Raw genomic sequence first — 23,067 nt, forward strand, 5'->3', positions numbered from 1 at the left:
GGCCAGGAGTGAAATTCATTCTTTAGCTCAAAATCCTTACTTTTTGGACTCATAACCTATTCAAATACATGCCTATGGCCACCTTTAAGTCCAATTCACCTTCATCAACACTTGTCTTAACATAAAATTGAGAGAAAGAGGAGATTTTGAAATTTCGCTCTGGACCCTTTGGAAGGGTGAGGAGCGAAATTCAAGTTTTAGACTTGATCCTTCATTTCCTTAACTTCGATTCATTTTGCAAGGCAAAAATACATCACTCCACCACCAACCACGCCATAGGAACCAATGTTTTGGCTTCACACAAGGAGAAAATAAGTGGTTTGAGGAATTTCGCTTTGGACCCTTTGGAAGGGTCAGGAGCAAAATTCAAGATTTGCTTGTTTTCTCTTACTTAGCTCCATTCTTCTCACTTTGCCCTATCCTTCTCACTCTCTTCTACCTGGACTCTCATCTTTGGATCCCTCTCCCATGAAGGCAACACTTGTTTGACCTCAAAAAGGTCTGAAAGGAGAATTTCGCTAAAAACCATGGCCAAGGACAGGACCTATAGAGAATTTCGCTCTAGACCCTTTGGAAGGGTCAGGAGCGAAATTCACATTCTAGGTTGATTTCACACTTCTTTGATCCAATCCACCTTCAAACTTGATCACACTCACCTCTCCTTACCACCATCAAGTCTATTTGCCATCTACTTAGCTCAAAATCCTCACTTTTCAATGCCTTAGGCAAAATAGGGGGTCAAATTGAGGATTTTGCTCTGGACCCTTTGGAAGGGTCAGGAGCGAAATTCCTATCTTGGGTTGATTTTCACTATTCCATCGCCTCAATTCACCTTTCAAAGGTAAGAACGCATCAAAGTCCTTCCAACCATGGCTTAGAAATCCAAAACTTGGCCATAACAAGGAAGAAAATAAAGGTTATGTGAATATCACTTGCTAAACACATAAGTGAGATAGATGCTCTTGCCTTGTACACGCCCTTCAATCCTCGAATGATTGAATCTATGTTAGTCAAAGGAAATTTGCAAGATATTTGTACAAATGAAGATGAGGAGAATATATTTATTAGACACTCCAGTGAAGGTAGACATCCATTCTGAGCATCCCCATGAATTCAGATTTGACAATCAAGAAGCTTATGAAGTGGAGTCCTGGGATGACCTTGCTGAGAGGCATGTGCTTGAAAAGAGTGCCTCAATGAATACTATTGTTGGTTTTCAACTTGCTGAAATGTTCAGACCAGCAACTGATGGTAAGCAGATCGATTATCTCCATGATCATAAATTAAGGCACGGAGGTACTGATTCTAGCAAAGGATTGATATTTTTGAAAGAATTTTGCCCTCATGGCAAGTGTGAGGAAATGGTAAAGGTTGCCACTTTCAGCAAAGTGTACACAAATCCCTTCTATGAGATTACAACTCCTAACTGAGAAGCAGAAATGGAAAAAATCACCAAACATTTTTAAGTATACATAAACCCTTTTTATGGAGTAGATATGCAAGGTTGAACTCTTAAGTTTGAAGTCAATGAGATGGAGAAAGGCAGGAAATGTTACCAAATCAAATTACATAGTTCCTGCTTTCCAAGTTTGAATGATTAATCTTGTTATCCACTCAATTCCAGAAAAGGTGATCTCCCATAACCTCATCCTGGAAGAAAAGGCAAACTTCTTGATTGCTTCTTAGATGATAGCTCAAGATATAAAAAGGATAATAGTAGCAAGGATGTATTGCGTCATCCTTGTACTCTCTCGTTACAACATTTTTGTCATCGTGAGAAGTATTCTAACAATGATGAAAGGAAGAAAGGTACAAAATGAAGAGGAGATCCTTTTGTCCAACTTAAAAAATGCTCATGCATGATGGCATGGGATTTGGGTAACATTCCGAAACACCTAGTACTGAAGTTTGAGATAGTGTTTCTATTGGGTTCTTTCCTAGTGTTTCATTCTATTTGCTTTTTTATGATTCAGGGTGTTTATTAAGGAGATTGCAAGGCAACTCTTAGGGCTGTGGATGATGATGTTTTGAAAGAAGCTACCTCAGGTGGTTAACTCAAGTAGAGCACATGAGAATTCAGCAGCATCAGAACTACATCAGCTCATGTATGTAGATCATTCTCACAAAGGGAAAGATATCTCAGCCAGTTAGGTTATGTGGCATACACCAGTAATTTTCGCTATATTTATGAAAACACTTCGAAGACCAACTCATGTGGAGATGCTAGAGTTTGCAGCCAAAAGCAAGACAAGAAATGCCATTTTGCCATGGTTACATAGAGGCCTAAAGAGCTACATGAATGGAAAGGGCCAACTGTTAGTAACACAAGAGGAAGAGGTGTAAGTCTTAACTGAGCTGGACATGACAAGGTTCATTGAAGAGCTAATTATAAGTTTTTAGAAGACACAAAAGATAAATGAAGTAAATGTTAGTGCGACTAAACATACAACAACTCTTGCAGATTTGTAGGTAGTGAAGAATAGCTTGGAGAGGATGGAATTATGATACCTACATTTGATCAAAGACAAAGAAACAGTCATCATGATTGCAGAGATGGCCATAAATGCATCCAAGGAGAAGAAGGAAAGGGTTGATGTAGTCACCTTTGAACTTAAATCAACCAAGAAATCCTTAGAAAAGACCCAAGTGGCACTTTTGGAGGAGAAGGACAACTTAATGCTGCAGCAAATTTCAGGGATCAAGAGAACAAAGCACGGGCTAAGGAAATTAAGTAGGTAATCCAAGAGCTTGATAGGACTCAAGAGGGTTTTCATATAGTTTCTAGGGTTACTAGAAGTGGCAAGTATACACTTGGGCTTAATTTAGACAATTATGCAAGGAATTGAAGGTCAACAAATCAAACTACTTGAGGATGATTCCATTAGTTGAGAATAAAAAATGATGACTTCAAACCTAATAACCCACTCTCCAAAATGAAGTAGAAGATTTTGAAGGCTTTGCATGATGCACTCATGGTGGGACGCTCTAGATCCTACAATAATTGAAATACTATAAGAGAGATTATCATAGAGGATTTCTAGGGAGGAGAATCTCAAACACATCAGGGAGGACATCACCTACCAGTAGAATGGAGAAGAGCATGACTTTTTAGAAAGTTTGTTGCAGCTTTTGCTTATTCCCCATCAAGATCAGGAAAGTTTGTTTAGGGACCCCATCATGAGTTTGCCCAAGGAACTTGGTAAAGATTACATTTGTGCTGTGAATAAGATAAATGAGTATGGATGCTTCTTAATCGCTTATTGTGGATTCAACACATCAAGTGGTTAAGTTAATTTCTAGAGAGGTGATTGGGCTAAAATAGTTGCTTAAAACTATTGTTAGTAATGGAGATGGCAGATTTGTTAGTTACTCATTGTAGGAATTATTTCAATGGATAGATAGTAGAGTGCCACTCATGTGGATAGCAGATGCAGTCATTGTCATAAGGGTGAAAAAGTTGACACGTGAAGCCTTCTCAAAATATTCAATTCATTAGAGGGAGGTACACACAGAGCATGCTTACTAGGGAAGAATTAGGGAAACTAGAACAATTTGAGTTTGAACTGCTTGAGGACAAGCAATTTTAGGAAAGGTGGAATTGTAATGTCCCCTTTAAACAAATTTGTGTTTGTGGACCAAAGTTCTACTCCCCATTTTTAGTGTCTCCTTGGGTCAAAGTTTGCATATGTGTTCTCCTTTTTCAAATCACTAAGTCTGTGCAAAATTGCAAGTATTGGAGTATTGGGGTTTTCTTTCATGGTATGCATTTTTACCCAATTTCACTTTCCCTTTATTCTTGTTGGAGTATTGGGCATTTTCTTTCTAAGGTACCATCTCCTTCTCACCCCCAAACTCTAGATGCTTGATCCGTTGCATTAACTCCTTTTTGCATCAAAGTTTTGAATTTTCCTTTACTTGGTTACCCTTTTCATGGTCTTCTTGATCTTTGAAACCTTGACTCGACCTTGTGCACTAATTATCTTGTTAGAGTTGGAGTTTTGACCTTCCACTTATGTAGGTATCAATTATGAAGTATGCCCAAACCTTGATCCCTAACATGTTACATCACAACACATTAGAATCACAATTGTCAAATATTTTGTTACTTGGGTACCTAGTATTCTACACCTCCAAACTGGGCGGGGCGGCCTTTGGTTGGCCTTTACACCCTTTTGCACTTTGGTTTGGCTTTACCCCATGGGTAACCACCACCAAGAACACCTTTGGAATAACTTCTCTTTCGACAACATGTGTTGAGTCATCTTGCGATCACCAGTGCTAAACACCATTAAAGCTCAATGCAACATTTGGATGAGAATCACCCCTTAACCAATAGGGGTTTCGTCCTCGATGCCTCTTGAATTAGTAGGGTTTTCATCCTCTATATTGTACAAATCCTTGAGATTTTGTCCTTGAACCTATTTGTCTAAACATCAGTGCTCGAGATAGTTTTGGTTAGGGTTTGGTATTTGTTCAAAGATGATTTTCTTCATTGGCTTCCAACTCAAAATACCATCTATAAGGAGACCAAAATCGACATAGAGATCGTCAATTACTAGAGAAATGCATATATCGGGGCACCGATACTAGCCAATATCATTTTCTTTTGAAGAAGATACTCAAAACCTTCAACAATTCCCAACATTAAAGGTGTGAAGATTTGTGGCTACAAACCCCATACTTAGTTCTTGTGGTGGGAAATATAGGTGGAGCTAGATCCTCGAAGTAAATAATGTCATTGGTGATACGGTACCATAGGTTGAGTTATGTGTTGAGAATAAGCATTATAGCACACTGACGTGTTAGGCAGTATATAGGATGAATATTGAGAAATTGGGAGTGGTTGGAGATGGGGCATTATGGATACCTTGTCCTCCATACCACAAGTTAGGGATTAGGGTTCGAAAGGTAGGCATTTTTGATGAGAGGAAGTTAGACTCTTATAATAGGGCTTGTGTAGTAGCGGGATTTTGTGGAGAGGTATGATGGGATAGACAATTTCGGTGGTTCAATATAAGGGAATGAAGATGGGGGATGGTTGTGAGGTATGCTTGCATGAGAAGGTTTGAAACCTTGACAGGAGTATAGAAGAAAGTGGACTTGGGAGGAAAATTGATGCTGGGAAGGAAACTCTGCAACTTTGATGGCTTATGCTAAATTCAAAAATTGACAATGCCTCCATACTTAGAATTTAGAAATTTTTGGAATATTAGGCAAATGCATGAGGGATGAAAGGGAAGAGCTCGTACCCTTGAAAAGCACTGGTACCCATTGTATTAAGTTGTGGAAGAATTTGTGAACATATATTTGGAACTTGAACTTATGTGAACCATTTTCCTTGGGAAGGCACTTTACCTGCTTTGATGATCTGATAAAGAGGTGTCTCTATATTTTTAGTGTATTTGATTAATTTTTGTTGGTGTAGTGCAATCAGATTCGGTTTCTGCAAACTAAAGATATTCTGCAAAATCAATTGTTCCAACAAAGGTGGGAGGTAAGGATGCAATAGTTATGCGTTGAATGTTGGATGTAGATCAAGATCAGATGGAATATTAAACTTGCAAGCATCACATCCAAATTTCTTAGTGATATTATACAGATTGTATCTTAGAGTCCAAAATTTATAGCAAGGTCCCATTAATCTTTCCTTTTGCAAATGAAGCCATACTTTGTTACCAACCTGAAAAATATGCGACATCTGTTGTTGGTAATGGTGTTGTTTTGTATTTTTTGTTAGACTTCTAGAGAATGGTTCACACTTATTGTTGAATGTGTTGAATGAACATGGCAGTTTTGTAAACTTATTTTTGAACTGACCAACTTTCTTAGTGATAGTATAGGGGTGTTATCTAGAGGCCAAATTCTGTAGTAAGGTTCAATGACTCTTTCCTCTTGCAAGTGAATCCACACTGTCACCAATTGGAAAGTATGTGACATCTGATTTTGGTAATGGTGGTGTTTGTATTTTTTGTTAGACTTTTAGAGAATGGGTTCCACGTATTGTTGAATTGAATTTATTTCTGAAACTTTTTGGTCCTAAGAATGGATTTTGGTTTGAAAGAAATTTTTATCCCTGTCAAATGTGTATGATTTGCAGGTCGATTATACATGATCTCATCAAGGTGCTGAAGACCCCAGATGATGATATAGGGAGTCAATGGTTTCACTTGCAAATGCAGGAAGAGATGTTGAAGATTTATGAAGAAGTCTTAACATCCAATAGCAAGCAACTCACAAAAATGGTCGAGGTAGTAATCCTTGCATATCATTTAGCTAGAGTTTTATCTGACAAAAATATTTACCATCAGTATGGCTTTTGTTTGTAAATATTTGTTTAGATGGCTACTGGTGGTTGGTGGTGGTTACAAAGTCAAAAATCTATTTTGGCAAAATAAAGATGAGATACTGGGGCTGATTGGTTTCACCAGGGTTTCGCATCACAATTTTATGATTCTGAATTTTCTTGTCCTTATTTTTAATAAAAAAGCAGAATAGCTTGCTGATTTTTAGACTGTGTTTGGTTTACGGTTTACCACATTTTGGATTTAGTTAAAATGATTGACTATTTGCCTTTGTATGGAAGTAATGTTGAAAATCTGCTTTGTTTTTCAGGATATACAGGATGATTTGATTAATGAAGAGGTTGAGGTCAAGAGAGTTTCCAATGAATACTCTTTCCCTCCCCCACTACAAAAGCTTGATAGATTGCTAAAGGCTTTAGGTTCTGGGCACATTACTCTTTCAATAAATTTATCTACAGCTGAGGATCTGGTAGTTAAATCTTGCAAACGAGAGCTGTATCATTTTGCTCGAGTATCTGGAGAACATGTCCTTGAGGTTGTACTGAAGGCAGCTCTTTTTGCTGTCAAGAACGAACACCTGCAGGAGGCTAGCAATGTATGATTTAATAGTGACAGTTCAATAAGGTTATAGTTGCTAGGAACTTATTGTAGTATTGCAATACTTTATCATTGTTGGAGAATCTAGATTTATAGCTAAATGGTTCTCTTCATTAATGAAGAATTCTATGAAATTAAATCATTTGTGCTTCTGTGTGGTGTTAGTGCAAATTTTGTTGTATCCAAGACTTGTTTGTATGCATTGTTTTTATCTTTTTCAGACAGCCTCTAACATATAACAATGACTAATTTTTTTTCTCAAAGCAGATCCTTGCACTATATCCTCGTCTACAACCACTGGTTGCTGCCATGGGTTGGGACTTACTGAGTGGGAAGACAATAGCTCGAAGAAAAATGATGGAGCTTTTATGGACAACCAAATCGACTCAATTAAGGCTAGAAGACCTTTCTATCTATGGAAGGCAAGGAGAAGAGGTAACATTTTCTACTGTAAGTTATACTTTGTGCATTATTAGAGTTGAGCATGTGTACTGTTTTTTTATTTTTTCCCAGGTTCTAATTTTATGACAGTAATATGCTATCAGTTCTCTCTCAGGATTTCTAATGCCAATTATTATTTGGATGCAGATCTGTTGTGTAGAGTATCTTTGTGATCATCTGTGCTTCCGTCTGGAGCTTGCTTACTTTGCTGCTTGCAATAATTCTGGTCAGAACTGGGATCCCAAGACTTGTCTACTATTTTCAGGCAAAAAGGGGAAGAGAATAAGTGAGGATATAAATGGAGGGCCATTAGATCCCTTTGTTGCCAATTTTGTACTTGAACGTCTTGCTGTGCAAACTCCTCTAAGGGTAAGTAATGTTGATGTTTAGCACAATTTGCCGAATTTTTATCTTGCCAAGCTTAGTAGTCTATAACGAAGCCTTTAACTATAGAATGGCTGATAGTAATGGGAAAATGATAATGAGAAATACATGTGGAATGTCCATTTAAAATATGTCATGCTGTCGTATGCTGTAATTAATTACATTGCAAATGATAAAAATGGTATAGGTGCAAGTAAAGAACATAGAAGTGAGAAGAGGTCAACCTTTATGTTTCATACTGATTTACAAGCAGCACTTGTATTTTCACCACTTGTATTTTCACCTATGGAAATGCAAGTGATATCTTTTGCTATTTGATAATTCATGGTAGTTCATGAATTTTGATCAATTTGCATTGAATACCTTTTTTCTCTTCTATCTTCCAAGGGTCGGTCCTTGAAATTGCTGCAAAGAAATCACTGACAAGGCCAGTGTCTCATAACCTAGGTTGTATGGCACATCTTCATTGGCATGGCTCATTGACATTCTTCTAAGTACGTGGTGATTGTAAATTTATGAACAATAGAAGGCTTTCAACAGCTTTCATCATATTCTTGCTTGTCAGTTAAAATATATTTTTTTGACCTGCCAAATCATCATAGAAACTACGAGTCTAGCAAATAATTTTCATGATTGTCGTTCCTTTGAATTTTTTGAGACTACCCAACCCTAAAGAGCAACATATTTCCTTATAGAGTTGTCTCTAACCCACCACATACCATTTTATTATGCTATATAATATTTAAATAATGCTTGCAATGGTTAATGATATGACAATTGCAGGTGCACATTTATGTAACAATCTGGACTAATGATATGAATTTGAATATATAAATGTTATTGTAGGGATCCACGTAATAAGTTAAACAAAATAAGTTATAATCAAATCTTGAAATATCTTGTTTCTCTAAGTTTTCGGGACTGCAAAACTTTCCTGGATTTTGGGGATAGTCGGAGTATGGCTATAAAAATACAAAAATGGTAGTTGTTGCCATTTTATGACACCCTCGGTCCATCAGTGAGAACTGATCAGAGATATGTTCCATGGACCAGCGCTACCCAGTTGATCAAGGAGAAAAGTAGTGAAATCATGGTTTGAAGTGTTGTCTTGTCGGAAGTTCCTTGGCCCTCTCTTCCTCTAGCCCGGAACTTTGGAACCCCGAGGTTCCGAGTTTCTTTGCCTTAGCTTCTTTCTTTCCTGCTTCGGAACTCCAAGTTTCCGAAGTTCCCTTCCTTCCCTTAGCTTTTCTTCTGTCTTCAACCCCGGAACTCCAGAACCCCCAGGTTCCGAAGTTCCTTGTCCAACTACGGAGACCCCGGTCCCCGAAGTTCCCCAACTATAGAGACCTCGCTCTCCAAAGTTCCTTAGTCTTCAACCCTGGAACTCCGGAACCCCCAAGTTCCGAAGTTCCTTAGTCTTCAACCCCGGAACTTCAGAACCCCCAGGTGTCCAACTCCGGAACCCCCAGGTTCCGAAGTTCCTTGTCCAATTACGGAGACCCCGGTCTCTGAAGTTCCCCAACTACGGAGACCCCGGTCCCCGAAGTTCCCCAAGTTCCTTAGTCTTCAACCCCAGAACTTCGGACCCCCCAGGTTTCGAAGTTCGTTGTCCAACTCCGGAACCCCCAGGTTCCGAAGTTCCTTGTCCAACTACGGAGACCTCGGTCTCCGAAGTTCCCCAACTATGGTGACCCCGGTGTTCGAAGTTTTCCAAACTACTTCCGACCTGCAACACTTCCGAATGGCGTGATCGACACTAAAGGCTTTAAATGCTCCGACAGTTTGGTGACTTATGCACTTTTTTGTGGAGCCACAGGGGTGCATTTAATGTTTTTGGCAGGATTTCCATCAAGGGAGGTACGGGGCAATGCTTGGTGACTTATGTCATGCCTGACTTTGGAAGGTCAGTCAATCTATCCTCTTGAGAATTGCCTTTGGAGGTATGGCTAGGTTGCTTGCATGTACAAGTCAGGTGCATGCACTTCCCTGCACTTCCAGACTGACATGCAGGGGTCATGATCACCGTTGTAACCCATTTTTTCTATATAAGGCTGTTAAGCCTCATTGTAAAGGTTCTCTCCCTGTTGCCTTGAGTTTTCTTATGCTCTCCTCTTCTCTTGAAGACTTGTAATCTTTGCATTTCTGCAACTGTAAGATTGGCGTTTGGCCTTATGATTAATTGAAGAACACTATTCTTGCCGCCTTTCAACCTATATATGTTGTGTATGCTTTCTTACCTTCATCATAGGTGTATGTTGTGGCTCTTTCTCTTCATATATGCTGTGTTAACTGGTTTTCTGAGTGTGACTTGTGGGAATTCTTCTCCCCTCTTGGCATTCAGTGGATTCTAACCTTCATCTATGCATTGGGGTTACTCATACAACTGAAAGTTGTGCATCTTCAGGGTGTTTCAGTTAATTACTTGTGTCATTTCGGTAGGGAGAGGAACTATCTCTTCTTGGTGCATCACCTCCCTTTGTTTTCAAGCAATTTCTCTCTTCTCTTTTCCTCTGCAAGTTGTTAGGGTAGGCTTAGGAATTAGCTTTGAAGTGTTGAGTTGGTTCAACACCTACACCTAGATACAGAAGGAAGCCGGCCTTCTCCGGAGATTCAACCCCCTTGCGCAAGGTCCCACACTTCGGGGTTGTTTCCATGTTTCATAAGGTTGCTGAGTTGATAGCTCAGCAAGGGTGCAAGCTTTTGTGATAACAGTAATATTCAAATCTTTAAAATACAAATGAATTAATCTTACCTCAAAATAACTGAAACAAATAAAAGAATTTGAAATTTTGAAAACATGATGGTTAAGGTGCCTGAGTCAATATCAGTCCAAAACTTACTCAATCATAATGTTGGTGAATATAACTTTCTTGATTGATGTTTGTTTGTTCTCATAAACACATTCAATGTATTTTGTTTGGAAAAGCATAGGATAGGTATCTCTTCTTGTGGGCAGCTTTCTATGCTTTAGTAGTTTAAAATTGACTTGATCTCTAGGACAAAGCTCTTAACTGGCATTTAAATAAGCCTTTGATCTTTTCCAATATGATGAGATCATAAGTTTGCTTTCCATTTAACAAATCACTTAATTAAGTTAATGATTGCTTGTTTTATTCCTTTCGTCTAACCAGAAATGCCCTCCTGTTCACATTCTTGCATTTGTCGTTGCAAAATGGATGCCAAGTATTTGATGTTTTATCATTTTGTTTGTGAGTGCATTTTGGTTCAGTTGGAGATTGTCTGAGCAATGAATCCAGTTCTGTCACAAACGACATAAATCAATAGTAAATTCAGTTAGCTTGGATATCTCATAGATAACCCTCTTAGTTTGAGATGGCTTCTCATGTTGAGCATTTCTTTTAAGTTGTTGATAGCAACCTTTTTATGTCCCAACTATGTTGACCATTAAGAGTTGAGCAATCGGCATATTTGTGGTTTCATGGGATATGGCCTTAAAGATATTCATCTTCACCACAACCATTAATTTGCACTGTTCTATACTGATTGAATATTTGTGTCCCAGTTTTGGGCCCGTTAGGTCGTTGTATGTTGAGATATTGTAGCAACTCATTCTCTAGCCTATGATCTGTTGTAAATTCTGAGTCTTTTAGATTATCATCATAATTTGGTGCCTACCCTCGTTGTCTTGGAATATAATTAAGTGCCTTTTTTATGTTTACAAGCTCAGGGGCCCTTGTACTCCTTATTGTTATTTAAAGTCGAGATGTTTGGTCCTGTAATATATAAAGCAGTTCTTTTCAGAAATGGGGATAACAAGGAAATTCGAAGAATATTAGTCATTAGATTGATTACTTCCTTTTTTTAGCCTCTTTCAGCTATTGGGGGTGTCAAGCACTTGATAGTTACGGTATTCATGAGTACATATGGCAGTTTATGTGCTAGATGAAGTTTTCCTTTTCTGGCAGCCACCATTGCATTCAAGAGATCTTATTTGTGCACTTATTATTTATGAATTATCCTCTTATGTTCACATCTTAGGCTAAAGGCACAGATGTGCATTATCATTTTGAGGATTTTTGTCTATAGATACAAGAAGGTGCAAGATAATCCTTTATCTTGTAGTATATGGCTTTTGCATATTTTATCTGGGGTTAGTCACACGGTTATTTGCTTCTTCAAATTCCTAGTTTCAATTTTAGATGTGCTTTGTTTTTTGTTCTTGTTTTTTTTGTACTACTGATTAGCTTGGGGATTAATATAATGCAATCATTTCTTTTATGACTAAAAAATATGGATTTCATTGGGAGGATGCTCTTATATAATTGTTTTTATTTTGTTGACAATTTTGTAATAATCAGGTTTTTGCTTTTATTTGTTCATAATGCTGTACGAATCAAGTATTTCATGTTTTCTTCTTTGTAGGTGTTATTTGATGTTGTTCCAGACATTAAGTTTAAGGATGCATTGGAACTTGTGAATATGCAACCTGTTCCATCTGCAACTGCAGCATGGCATAGGTGAGATAAGATCATGAAACGTTTTTTGGTACCTGACACTCTTTTGCTAATTAGATTTAAATAATCAAATGTTCTAAATGTATAAACCCTTTAATCCAAAATCATGTCATTTCTTGTAGTCTTTGTTTGAGCTATTCTTGTCAAGTTGATGGGAGTATGGCTGGCAAAATCTCATTGTGTACTTGTTGGGAGATATTTAGATTGCAGGATGTTGAACTGCTTCATATGCACTATGGCCTACAGTCTGCTGTTCTTGCTTTGGGGGTCATGGAGATAAGTATGTCAGATGATGGTATTGAAACAAATGATCAGGTGGCATTGTGGTTTTTGAAAGAACTTCAGGATCATTTAGAGGCAATTGGGAGTCCTCCACGAAAGGCATGTTTTTTTGCCTAATTTATGTTCTTTTTTTGGATACTAACTTTTCTGTCAATTGCAGTTTGCATAGCACCATATACTATTTGCCGTTTCTTTAAACTATATATTTACAGATTTGGCATTAACTAAATATGTTTGCATCATGCAAAATTTTTAGTTACCTAGAACAAAGATATGGCAATTTGCATATAGGAATATTATTGGCATTTCCATTTTTGGCAAATATTTGTATAGGATGTACCAATCCTAGGTCTGTATGGTCTCTGTATTTGGGCTGAAAGTCTTTATGACTGTTATTTATGGCCACAGAAGCAAGTGTTTGTGAGTATTAGCTTAAAAAATATAGCATTTCACAGCCCAGAAGATACATGTTTTATCTGCTCTTAATTATATTTGTATCTTGGTACTGAATATATTATGTATTTATTGATGTATTTTTCTATCAACAAATTTCCCCGTTCTTTAAAATAAATGCCATGGATTTGATTCATCTATTTGTTGTGATGGATTTTAACTCGCTGCAGCTGTGGATGATGAACATCATTATTTCACTTCTTCATATGGATGATATTTCTATAAATACGAACCAATTTAAGTTATCTTACCTACATGCAAGAATTTCAAGTGCATCTGCCAGGGAGGAACTTGCCTTGCCAAGCCCAAATAAAAGTGAAAATCAATCAGTTGTTGCAGTGATTGGTTTTATCCTCAAGTTGCTGTATCATTCTTTACCATCTGCCGGGTTTGAACTCGAACTCAAGCCATCCTGGAGTGCAGTTGTAGGAGCTGGTAAGCAGGCATGGGAATGGAGAGCTTCTACTGTGAAGCAGTTTGTTGAGGATTGGGAATGGCGCCTCTCAGTTTTGAAGCGTCTTCTGCCGTCTCCTGAACGACAGTGGAATTGGAAGGAAGCTTTGGCAATATTGCGTGCAGCACCTTCAACATTGTTAAATTTGTAAGTTCATTAGATTCAATCATTATTTCAATTTTGTGCATGCTTTGAATCTGGGTACTACTATTGCAAATACTTGTTTAGTAACAATGATGTATCTCAGGACATTTTACGCCAACTAAACCAGTACCCATTTTTTGGACTTAGATGACACTTTTCACCTTTTTTCCCCCTCTCGGGAGAGTTCTAAACTTTTGTTAAAATATACTGTATTACAACAGTTATGCCCTACTTGAATTTTTTTTAAAGCTGGTAGCCTTATAGAAACCAAAAACCATGCCAGCATTATATGTTGTACAAATTACTTGAAATAAGTTAACTACATTGGATAAAAATGTGACATTGACAACTAACCAGATAGCAGTTATCATTTTTGGGCCTCACTAATAGAGAGCACTTGTTGACAACCATCAATTATAAGGATTATATTATACTAAACCCATATGAATGTTTCTCTTGTACATCTTTAGCATCTCGTACTCATCTTGATAGTTTGGCCTCCGATAAGGACATGTTTTTGTATATCCCTGGATACAAGTGTGGTTCTTATCGGGTCCATGTGTGGGTCTTGCTCTACTGTGGGTGTGTACAGGGTGCTGTAAAACACATCTGGGTTTATCTGGGTACACCCTTCAACACCAAGGGTGAACCCAGGCAGAAGCGACCTTTATTTGTTCTTTTTGCTTTTTGATCTCATGAATTAACCGCTCAACGTAAAAAACAATCCTCAACCCTAAATTTGAACTCAGAACAACTTGATACTCAAAACCAAACAGATTTACCTCATTTTGAAAACAAAGTACACAAACAAAATACACTTGCTGAACTTCTGTTTTTACCTGTCATTGCACATATACAACTGAAGATTGATAACTGAAAGTACCAAGCAAGTTGAATTGCTGTTACTACGCATTTCAAGGAGTCTATTTGCAGCCAAGGAGATTGTTGAGGAAGATTCTTGGATTGGAGGTAAGTTTTTTTGGTTTTTTCTCTTATTTTTTTATCTCCATATAAACTCTATTGTTTTTTTTTCCTTTTTTTCTTTTGTATTTCAGTGTTACAGATTTTAAAAATTGAGTCAGTTGGGATATTTATATATATCTGGTTTTTATTTGTTTGGAATGTGTTGTTTTCCAAACTTGTTGCATTAGGAATTATAGTGGCAGCTAGTTGTAGCTTCATGGGCCAACCTTTCTTCAAAACAGACCCAAATTCATCATTGTGAAAAAATGTTGACACGATATAACAGTTTCTAGGTGGTGGGAGATATGTTTGGATTTGTAATGGGAGTAGTGTCAAATATACAAGCTCATACAGTCGAATGAAAGATCATTTGTGTGGTATTACTTGCACGGGTATCAAATTTTGCCAACCAAGAAGGATGCACTTATGTCAGCAATTGGAGTGTTGGAAGATATCAGAGAGTTGGAGCAAGCAAACAGAGAAATCACCCTTAGAATAAGTCACTATTTTGCAAAGAGATGATCTTGGTCAAGGAACCCCCCTGTTTCTCCATCTCATAGCATTCTTGAAGTTGTGGTAGAGAGCCAACCATTTTTGGCCACACATGAAGAAGAGCTTGCTTCACATAAGAGAAAGAAGGGGTCATTGGAAAGACAGTTCAAAGTGTCACAAGAGATTGCCAATCAATACATTGTAAGATGTTGTTAAGCAACCACATTGGCAAGGAAGAAAATTAGTGAGGCTCCAAAAGAATACAAGGGTCTAAGTTTAGAGAAGGTGCATGGCACATTATTGACAAAGTAGGTGAAAATTGCATAGGATTCATGGAATTCCATTAGGGATTTGGGGATTGAGAGAGGGATCTTTATTGTTTATGATGGATGGAAGGATGCCAAAAATAGGCCCTTGATCAATTTGATTGGAAAATCCTCTAAAGGACAATGCTTATGAAAGCCTTGTATTGTGAGTAGATGAAGAATGAACAATTTATTGTTGACATCTTCATATGAGCTATTAAGTAAGTGGGTCTAATAACTTTGTCCAAGTCATAATAGATAGCACAAAATTGTAGAACGATTAGTTTATTGGTCGAGGCATGTTGTTCACATATCTTTTGGACACCATATATTGTCCACTTGTCCAACCTTATGTTACAAAAGATGCACAACAAAATTGATTAGATTAGACAAGTGCATGCTAAGACCAAAGAGACCCAAATGTTCATTACCAACCACTACATGTTACAAGTCATTTTCAAATCATTCTTGCAATTGGAGCCACCGAAACTAAATGAAACAATACAATGTTATGTTTGACTTTGGTAATTTAAAAATAATAGATTGTTGAGACCTGATTTTTCTCCAACATAATCCTGTTGAGATGACTCTTGAAAGTATGCGAGGCACTTTCTAACATGGTCATCAACCAACTTTGGTTTGTATGGAGGCAATCTATAGTGAGACGACAATGAATGTTAAGCAAATCATCTTAGATGACACTTCATGTAATTGTGCGAAATATATTCTTAGTTTCATGTAACCCATCATTCGTATGATTCCTTTATTGACATGGATAAACTATGCATGAGAGAGGTATATGGTGACATTGACTCAAATTCTCGATGATTGAGAAGATGAAAATTGCCATAAATGAGAAAAAGCAAGAACTTAAAGAAATTTTCTTCAAATAGGTGTAGACAATTTTTGTTGAATGGTGGAACAAAATGACCAACCCCCTACATCTTCTCGCCTTCGCATTGACCCCAAAATATTAAAGGATTAAAATCCCTTTTTTGTTGAGGAGGGTTGCACCATACAAAGATGTGGATTAGCAAAGCGTACAAGCTAGCATTTGGTAGATTTTTCCTTGATTGTAATGTGGAGGATTTAATGACAAACGAGTTTGCTGATTTGGGACATTGCTATGATCAAAGTATTTATGATCTTCATGACAAGGAGAATGATGTTACAACATTGCCAAACATTCCAATACTCGTAGCCTCTTGTGATAAAATTTTGAAAAAGGTCAATAGCCACTACCTTTGCTCTTTAATACTTACTACTTATTTGAATACCGACTCTCTTATGAAAGTCCATCCCTTTTAGTGGGGTGTATCTCAACTTGTTCCTTTCATCATGAAATTGAGATCTATATGTTCTCCTCCTTATGAAGTGAGCAAAGGTGGATGGAAGCATTTGGGTGATATCAAGAAATTGGATATAATAGGATAACACCCTTGGCTCTTGTCAATCCTCTGTTTCATGCTGTCTAGATCATTGGAATCTCCCTACTCTATAATGGGGCTGCAACAACATAAGTGAGAGATGCTTGTGGGAAGGGGGAACAACATCACATCCATATACCAATTAAAAAACACTCTTTCTTGTGGATTGCTTTAGCCAAGATTTTTTCAAATTTTTATTTGGAATTCTCTAAATTTGAATTCTTTTAATGGTATTTTGAAATAATATTTTCAAGTTTGAAGTTTCATCTATAATTTTGTAACTATTAACTCTCTAACTTTACCTCAATAGGTTGTGAGTTCATTTTCATCTCGTTAGAGGAGTTAGTTTACATGCATTCCAACTTGTGCCTTATTTCACACTATGGGTATCAATGTTGGGCTATGGTTTTAAGTCACTTTTTTGTCTCCGCAAAATGTGGATTTTTGCCAAAAATATTTGCATGACTTGGTTTTTTTCAATCTCAGATTTTACATTGTGAAAATTGTGCAGTTAATTTTCTGAATGAATATTGGTGGCAATCTTTTAGTTGTTGTGATTGATTTTTTTCTAGAAATCTGAAATATCTCACCCTGTTTTGGATATTTAATTTCTATTTTTTTTTTGTTTTTACAATTTCTGATTTTTTTGATATATTTTGCATGTAATGGAAATACAGGAAATAATCATGAAAATACTGAAATTAAAACTCGACCTTTTCATAAATAATCACCCCACAAATCAGAATTAAATATTTGCTTAAATTTAGAATGATTACATACCCTGTTTGTGTGCTCTGTCTGGTAAAAAGGGTCAGCACGGAATGGCACTCTTTGAAATTATTTTAACTTCAGCCAATAATCAGCAGTAGCAACAAATCTGTATGGCCTAGGGTTTAAACTAAAAATCTACAATTTTGTTGCCCTTGGGTCTACTGATAATTCTGATCCAAATCTGTTTTGGTTTAAACCTAGTAACCCTACGTTGGGTCCTTGAGATGAATCAACCAGCCCTTGAATTGGTACGACCAGCAAGATGAATGCTCAACACCACTAATCTGCAATTCATCCTCTTCAAATCTGCCCTCTATTTTCCTCTTGTATGACTGATCAATACTTTATCAAACTGAATTCAAATGAAGTGCAAGCACAACCCTTGAAATGGAGTTATCAGCAGGGTATTCTTGGGTGATCTTTCACAACTGCAAATACTTGTTCCTCTTGAGGGATTCCGTCCTAAATAAGCCTTTGCTCTCAGTACAACCAGCAAACCCTTCTCAGCTCTTCTTTCATATATTTGTAAAAAAGAATGAATTAATGAGCTTTCAAGAACCCTTTTATAACCTTCTGAAAAACCCACAACTTGGAGGAAATGAAATGTGCTATTATAATTTCATTTCATCTCAATTAATCATTTAATGTAGTTGGCACCCCCATAAAGGCTTAAAAAGGACTTTATAATTGTTAAAATAACTTATGCAATTAATACTCCTTATATTCCCTCAATATAAAGTCATTAATTTAATTAATAATATTAAAGTTGAAACTTTAGTAAATTTATATTAATCATTAACTCGAATAAATGCCATATATTCCCTTTTAAGTCATTAATTTAATTAATATTATTAAAGCCAAAACTTTAATAAATTAATATTCATCATTAACTCCAATAAATGCCAATATCGGAACATCTAATTAATTATGCCAACTATGTGTTGTGTTGTAACACAAATGCCCCATTGCAAATGGGGACCCCCACTTTTCGCTTGGTAGCTTAGTGTTTTGTTTGTTTAGTTTAGGTTTGGCAATAATTTTGAGGTCTCTAACCCTAGAGATGAGAAGAGGGTTTGATTTTGATGTTGATTAAGGATGAAATTGTGAAATCAAAATCTTGTGTAGAGCTGAATTTCAAGGATGAAAATCAAGAAATTGCTATATTGAGAAGTGATAACTCACAACATGAAATGTTGAAAGTGAAGAAATGTGGAAGTGACAATAAAGTTTGAAAATGAAAATTGCCAGTAATTGGTGAAGTGCTGATTGAAATTGTAATATGTCTTTGCAATTCCGCTTGGAATTGCAAGGATCATATGTATGTCCACCAAATAATGTAAGAACTCCTTGAAATTCTGCCCTGAAAATGCAAAACTTAAGGTAAGGTGCGCTTGAAATTGTTTGTGAGTTTTGCATTTCCACTCAATATTGCATGCATAACCTTCATCTTTACCCAGCAAAGCAAGGATAAAGTTGAATTTTGTTTGAGTAATACATGAGCAAGTCTAATTTCCACTTGGAAATACAAGAATACCCGCATTTTCTGCCTTCTGCCCAAAAATGCATGTATGAGGCAAATTTCCACTTTGCAATGCAAGGGAGAGGCAAATTTCCACCCTTGAATACATGAACACCTCTATTTTCTACTTTGAAATGCATGAACACTTAAGATTTCCGCCATTTAATGCATGGCAAGATGTAATCTCTGCCTTGTAATACATGAACACATGAGAAATCTGCAAGGAAATGCAGAAGCAAGTCAGATTTCCACCAAGAGATAATGAGCGCTCACCTTGCATTAATCATAGTTACAAGACTCTGCAAGTCATGGCAAGGCTCGTTGAGTTCCGAGGCCGGACGCCCTTGCCGAGGCCAGGCGCCTTTGGACTCGGACTCGGTTGAGTTTGGCTGGGTCTTGGCAGACTCGCCGAGTCCCGAGGTCTGGACTTTGTCGCCCAGGCAACAATAAAAAACCCAAAAAAATTTAAAAAGTCTTTGTTTTAAGTGGGATAAAAGGTGAATATGTCCAAGGATGACGTGGATGTTAGGAATTGCATGTAGAAAATATCAATTAAATGAAAATAAAGATTAAACAGAAGAATGAAACCCTCGTTGAATAATTTGGATGGAAACTGCGCCGGTAAAAGTGGGGAAAATTTAACCTTCGAGTCTGATTAGGCTCCATATAACAATAGTGGATGAGGATGTTGATGTCACTGAGGCTGAGCCCGAGCCTGAGACTCATGCATATATCATGGCTGCAAAATGTTACAGGACCTATCTTAGGTGGACACGTAGGACGGTTGCGGTCTCGAGTGATCAATGATCACTGATATTGGCTCCTCTGAGCCTTAGACTTCTAGGCTCCAGCTTTTATGTTGAACTTGATATATGTTTTGAACTTTTGATGACATGAATTTCATATTCTATGAATTTTGTAGACATTTGACACTCTATATTTCTAATTTGTTATTTAGTTTATCTTATATCCTTTAGTGCAATTCTAAAATTTGCATTTATACTTATGTGATCAATGTAAACTTATGTATGTGCTTCTATTTGATGAGATTATTGTGTCTTTAATGTTTATTTATTAAAAAATGCACGAAAGAAGTTTAAAATCATTAAAAATCTTTGAATTTCTTGGGGTTTTCAATTTGCCAAGTCTCAAAAGAGTTTGGGTGCTGAGTCAAAAATCAGCTTGCCCAGTCAGAGTCTTGTAAGTATGGCATTAATAGCCCTTAAAATCAAGCGTGCAATCAGGAGTGGAGGCTGACCTGAGTTTAAAGCAATGAAATTTCCTCCTAATCTCAATTTTAAAATGCAAATGTCTAAAGTGGCCGACGTGGGGTAGAAGTAATTTGCAATATGAAAAAACAAAGTGAAACCTGTCCCAGCTGACCTCCTTGTCAAGAATGCAGGTGTTACATTGAGCACCTATAAAGAAGGATCAAAACAAATACTTTCCACATTAATACAAAGTGAATTCAAGGCAGACGAGGTGCGAATTCAGACAGCAGAAAGTGTGAATTAAATCAGAACCAAGAGAAATCCATAGTGGATCAGAGGCAATGCAAGAAAGAGGATGCAAATTATAGTTTAGGAGCAGAATTAGGTGCGAATTTAATGCAAAAAATCAGGTTTCAAGATCAAGAGTTGAGCAAGGAGAAGGTGAATTTTGCAAGGGAGCAATCAGACCTGAACTGAAAGGGGGCAATTTTGGAGGGAATACAAGCAGATTTGAGTGAAAATGTAAATTTTTTTTTCAGACCTGGAACACAATTTCCATAATTCTTATGCATTTTTTAGATTATTGAGGACAAAATCAGAGTGTATTAAGGTCTGATTTCCTGGAAATTGCATGCAAAGAGATGGAAACAAGGGTTTTGTATGAATTATTGAAGTTATTATTGATGTTTCACAACATTTTGAGGACTGATTGCCATGAGTTTTCTTTTAAACTTATTCAATATGAATTACAAATGCAAGAACTTTGAGCCTTTAGTTTTTGTTTATCATATTCTTCTCGCATTCCATTTACTTGTTTCATTTACGGTTATGATCCAAGGTATTTTCTTTATTTTTTCAGGTTTGATACATTGAATGAGTGTGTGTAATGTAGGTGAAGGACTCAACAAGATCAAGGTGAAAGACTTCACAAGATCAAGGCAAGATGATGTTCAAGATGAGGGATTCCAAATGTGAAGATGGAAGTATGAAAAGGACAAGCTCAAGAAACATCAAAGATTACTATGAAGATGAAGAACAACATTCCATTAATTATTCTATAATGGTCATCTTAGTTGTCATCTTAGTTGTCGACTTAATTGTCGTCTTTAGTTTTATATAGAGTCTTAGAGTTAGTCAGGTGGTCTCTATTTTTAGCATTACTTGTAACTGCTGTTAACGATTGTTTCTTTTTAGAAACATCATCATGTAAACTCTATTTAAGGAGCCTTCCTCTCCTTTATTGAATACATTGATTATTTGAGCAATTTTTTTCATGGTATTAGAGCGGGAGATGGTCGTTTGGGTTTGACTCCCTCATGGGAGGGTTCAGGATTTTGGGAGTTTTTTCAGATTTGAAGGTTTATGAAAATTTGAGGTCTTCTACTTGGAATTCTTTCCAGAATTCTGTTTTCCGATTTTTTAATGAAAAAATTGTTGGTGCAATGTTTGAAGGTTTTTGTGTGTGAGGTTTTCGAGGGTTTTGTTTGTTTTTCAACTCGTGGCAGGGTTTCTTTGTTCACAAATTCAAAGGCGACTTCTAATTGGTGGTTTGTGGGCTTTTCTGAAGCTGTAATTCAAAATTTTTTCAAACCTGTGGGCGTGTATCACGGGTTTTTGCTGAGTCGCAGTGTTCTTTTCCCTATGTTTTTGTTCCTGTATCGGACTTTAGGAGGATTTTTTCTTCAGATTGCCAAGAATAACATGCGTTGTTCTCACGTAGGGTTTTTCTTGGCGTGCGATTTTTTTCTGAAGGATTTCGTGTCGCGACGAACTGCAAAATATTTGCGCCGTTTGTTTTTGCGACGTCTTTGTGTGTTTGCCGCGATTTTTTTGACGACGCGTTTTTTCTTCTTCCGGGTGACGCGATCTCATTCTGTGCAATTTTTTGTAGCAGCCGATGAATACTGGGTATTTTTTTTGTGATCTGTGTTTCCTTCGGCAGCTCGGATTTCATTCTTGCGTGATTTTTCATCTTAGTTGTCGACATAATTGTCATCTTAAGTTTTATTTAGAGTCTTAGAGTTAGTCAGGTAGTCTCTATTTTTAGCGTTACTTGTAACTCTTGTTAACGATTGTTTCTTTTTAGAAACATCTTGTAAGCTCTATTTAAGGAGCCTTCGTCTCCTTTATTGAATACATAGATTATTTGAGCAATTAATTTTTCGCATTCAAGATGATGATGCAATTTGGGAATATGAATCATCACTATCTGTCAAAAAGAAGGAAGATGTTGAGTATCAAGAGGTATTGTTAGAGATGCAAAGACTTCTTTGTGATGAAGGATGAAAGTTTACAAGATAAGCGAGCCGAGGTGGTGCCTACTCATCATCAACCAATCAAATAATTAAAGATCAACATGTTCAGATTCATTGAATCAGATTCATCCTATGAAGAAGACAAGTGGACATGTGGATGCATTGAATATAGTGTCATCATCTACTCCTTGTAAAATGTGCCATTGAGGCTATATGTTAATTATCATTGGTCCTTTTCTTCAGAAGGATATGTATTCAAGGACATGTAATATTCTCATTGGTGGATATCAAATGTAAGGAGGTGGTAGTTATAACTACCTCACTCTAGGGTTGTCATTAAATTATCTTGGCCATTGATTTAGAATCAATCTGAGCCTTTCATCTGTAATCAATAAGTCTATATAAGGTTTTCTCTTCTCATTTGTAAAGGATGAGAAGTTAGAAGAAGCATTTAGAAGTAGTAGTAGGAGGAGATTAGAGATTTTTGCCAAGATTGTGTCGAAATAAATACATAATTTCATTGAAGATATGGTGGATCTTTGTGTGTTATTTCAACATTTTGCATGGGTTCTACTTCTCAAATTTTAGTTGA

The 23,067-nt window shown here is 36.9% G+C and overlaps 1 protein-coding gene across 2 annotated transcripts in view; it reads left to right on the top strand.

Moving 5' to 3' along the window:
- Nucleotides 1-23,067, top strand: part of LOC131048568 (uncharacterized) — a 180,503-nt gene that overhangs the window by 29,924 nt on the left and 127,512 nt on the right. Inside the window, exons 2-8 of one of the 2 annotated variants that reach the window (XM_057982567.2) lie at nt 6,098-6,248; nt 6,613-6,897; nt 7,167-7,349; nt 7,488-7,709; nt 12,108-12,202; nt 12,403-12,580; nt 13,105-13,535. In XM_057982567.2, the coding sequence (XP_057838550.1) occupies nt 6,098-6,248; nt 6,613-6,897; nt 7,167-7,349; nt 7,488-7,709; nt 12,108-12,202; nt 12,403-12,580; nt 13,105-13,535 (1,545 nt within the window). The remainder of the gene's footprint in view (nt 1-6,097; nt 6,249-6,612; nt 6,898-7,166; nt 7,350-7,487; nt 7,710-12,107; nt 12,203-12,402; nt 12,581-13,104; nt 13,536-23,067) is intronic. The other variant, XM_057982568.2, reaches the window with a different exon arrangement.

Source organism: Cryptomeria japonica, chromosome 3 (genome assembly GCF_030272615.1).
Source record: "Cryptomeria japonica chromosome 3, Sugi_1.0, whole genome shotgun sequence".
Lineage (NCBI taxonomy): Eukaryota > Viridiplantae > Streptophyta > Pinopsida > Cupressales > Cupressaceae > Cryptomeria > Cryptomeria japonica.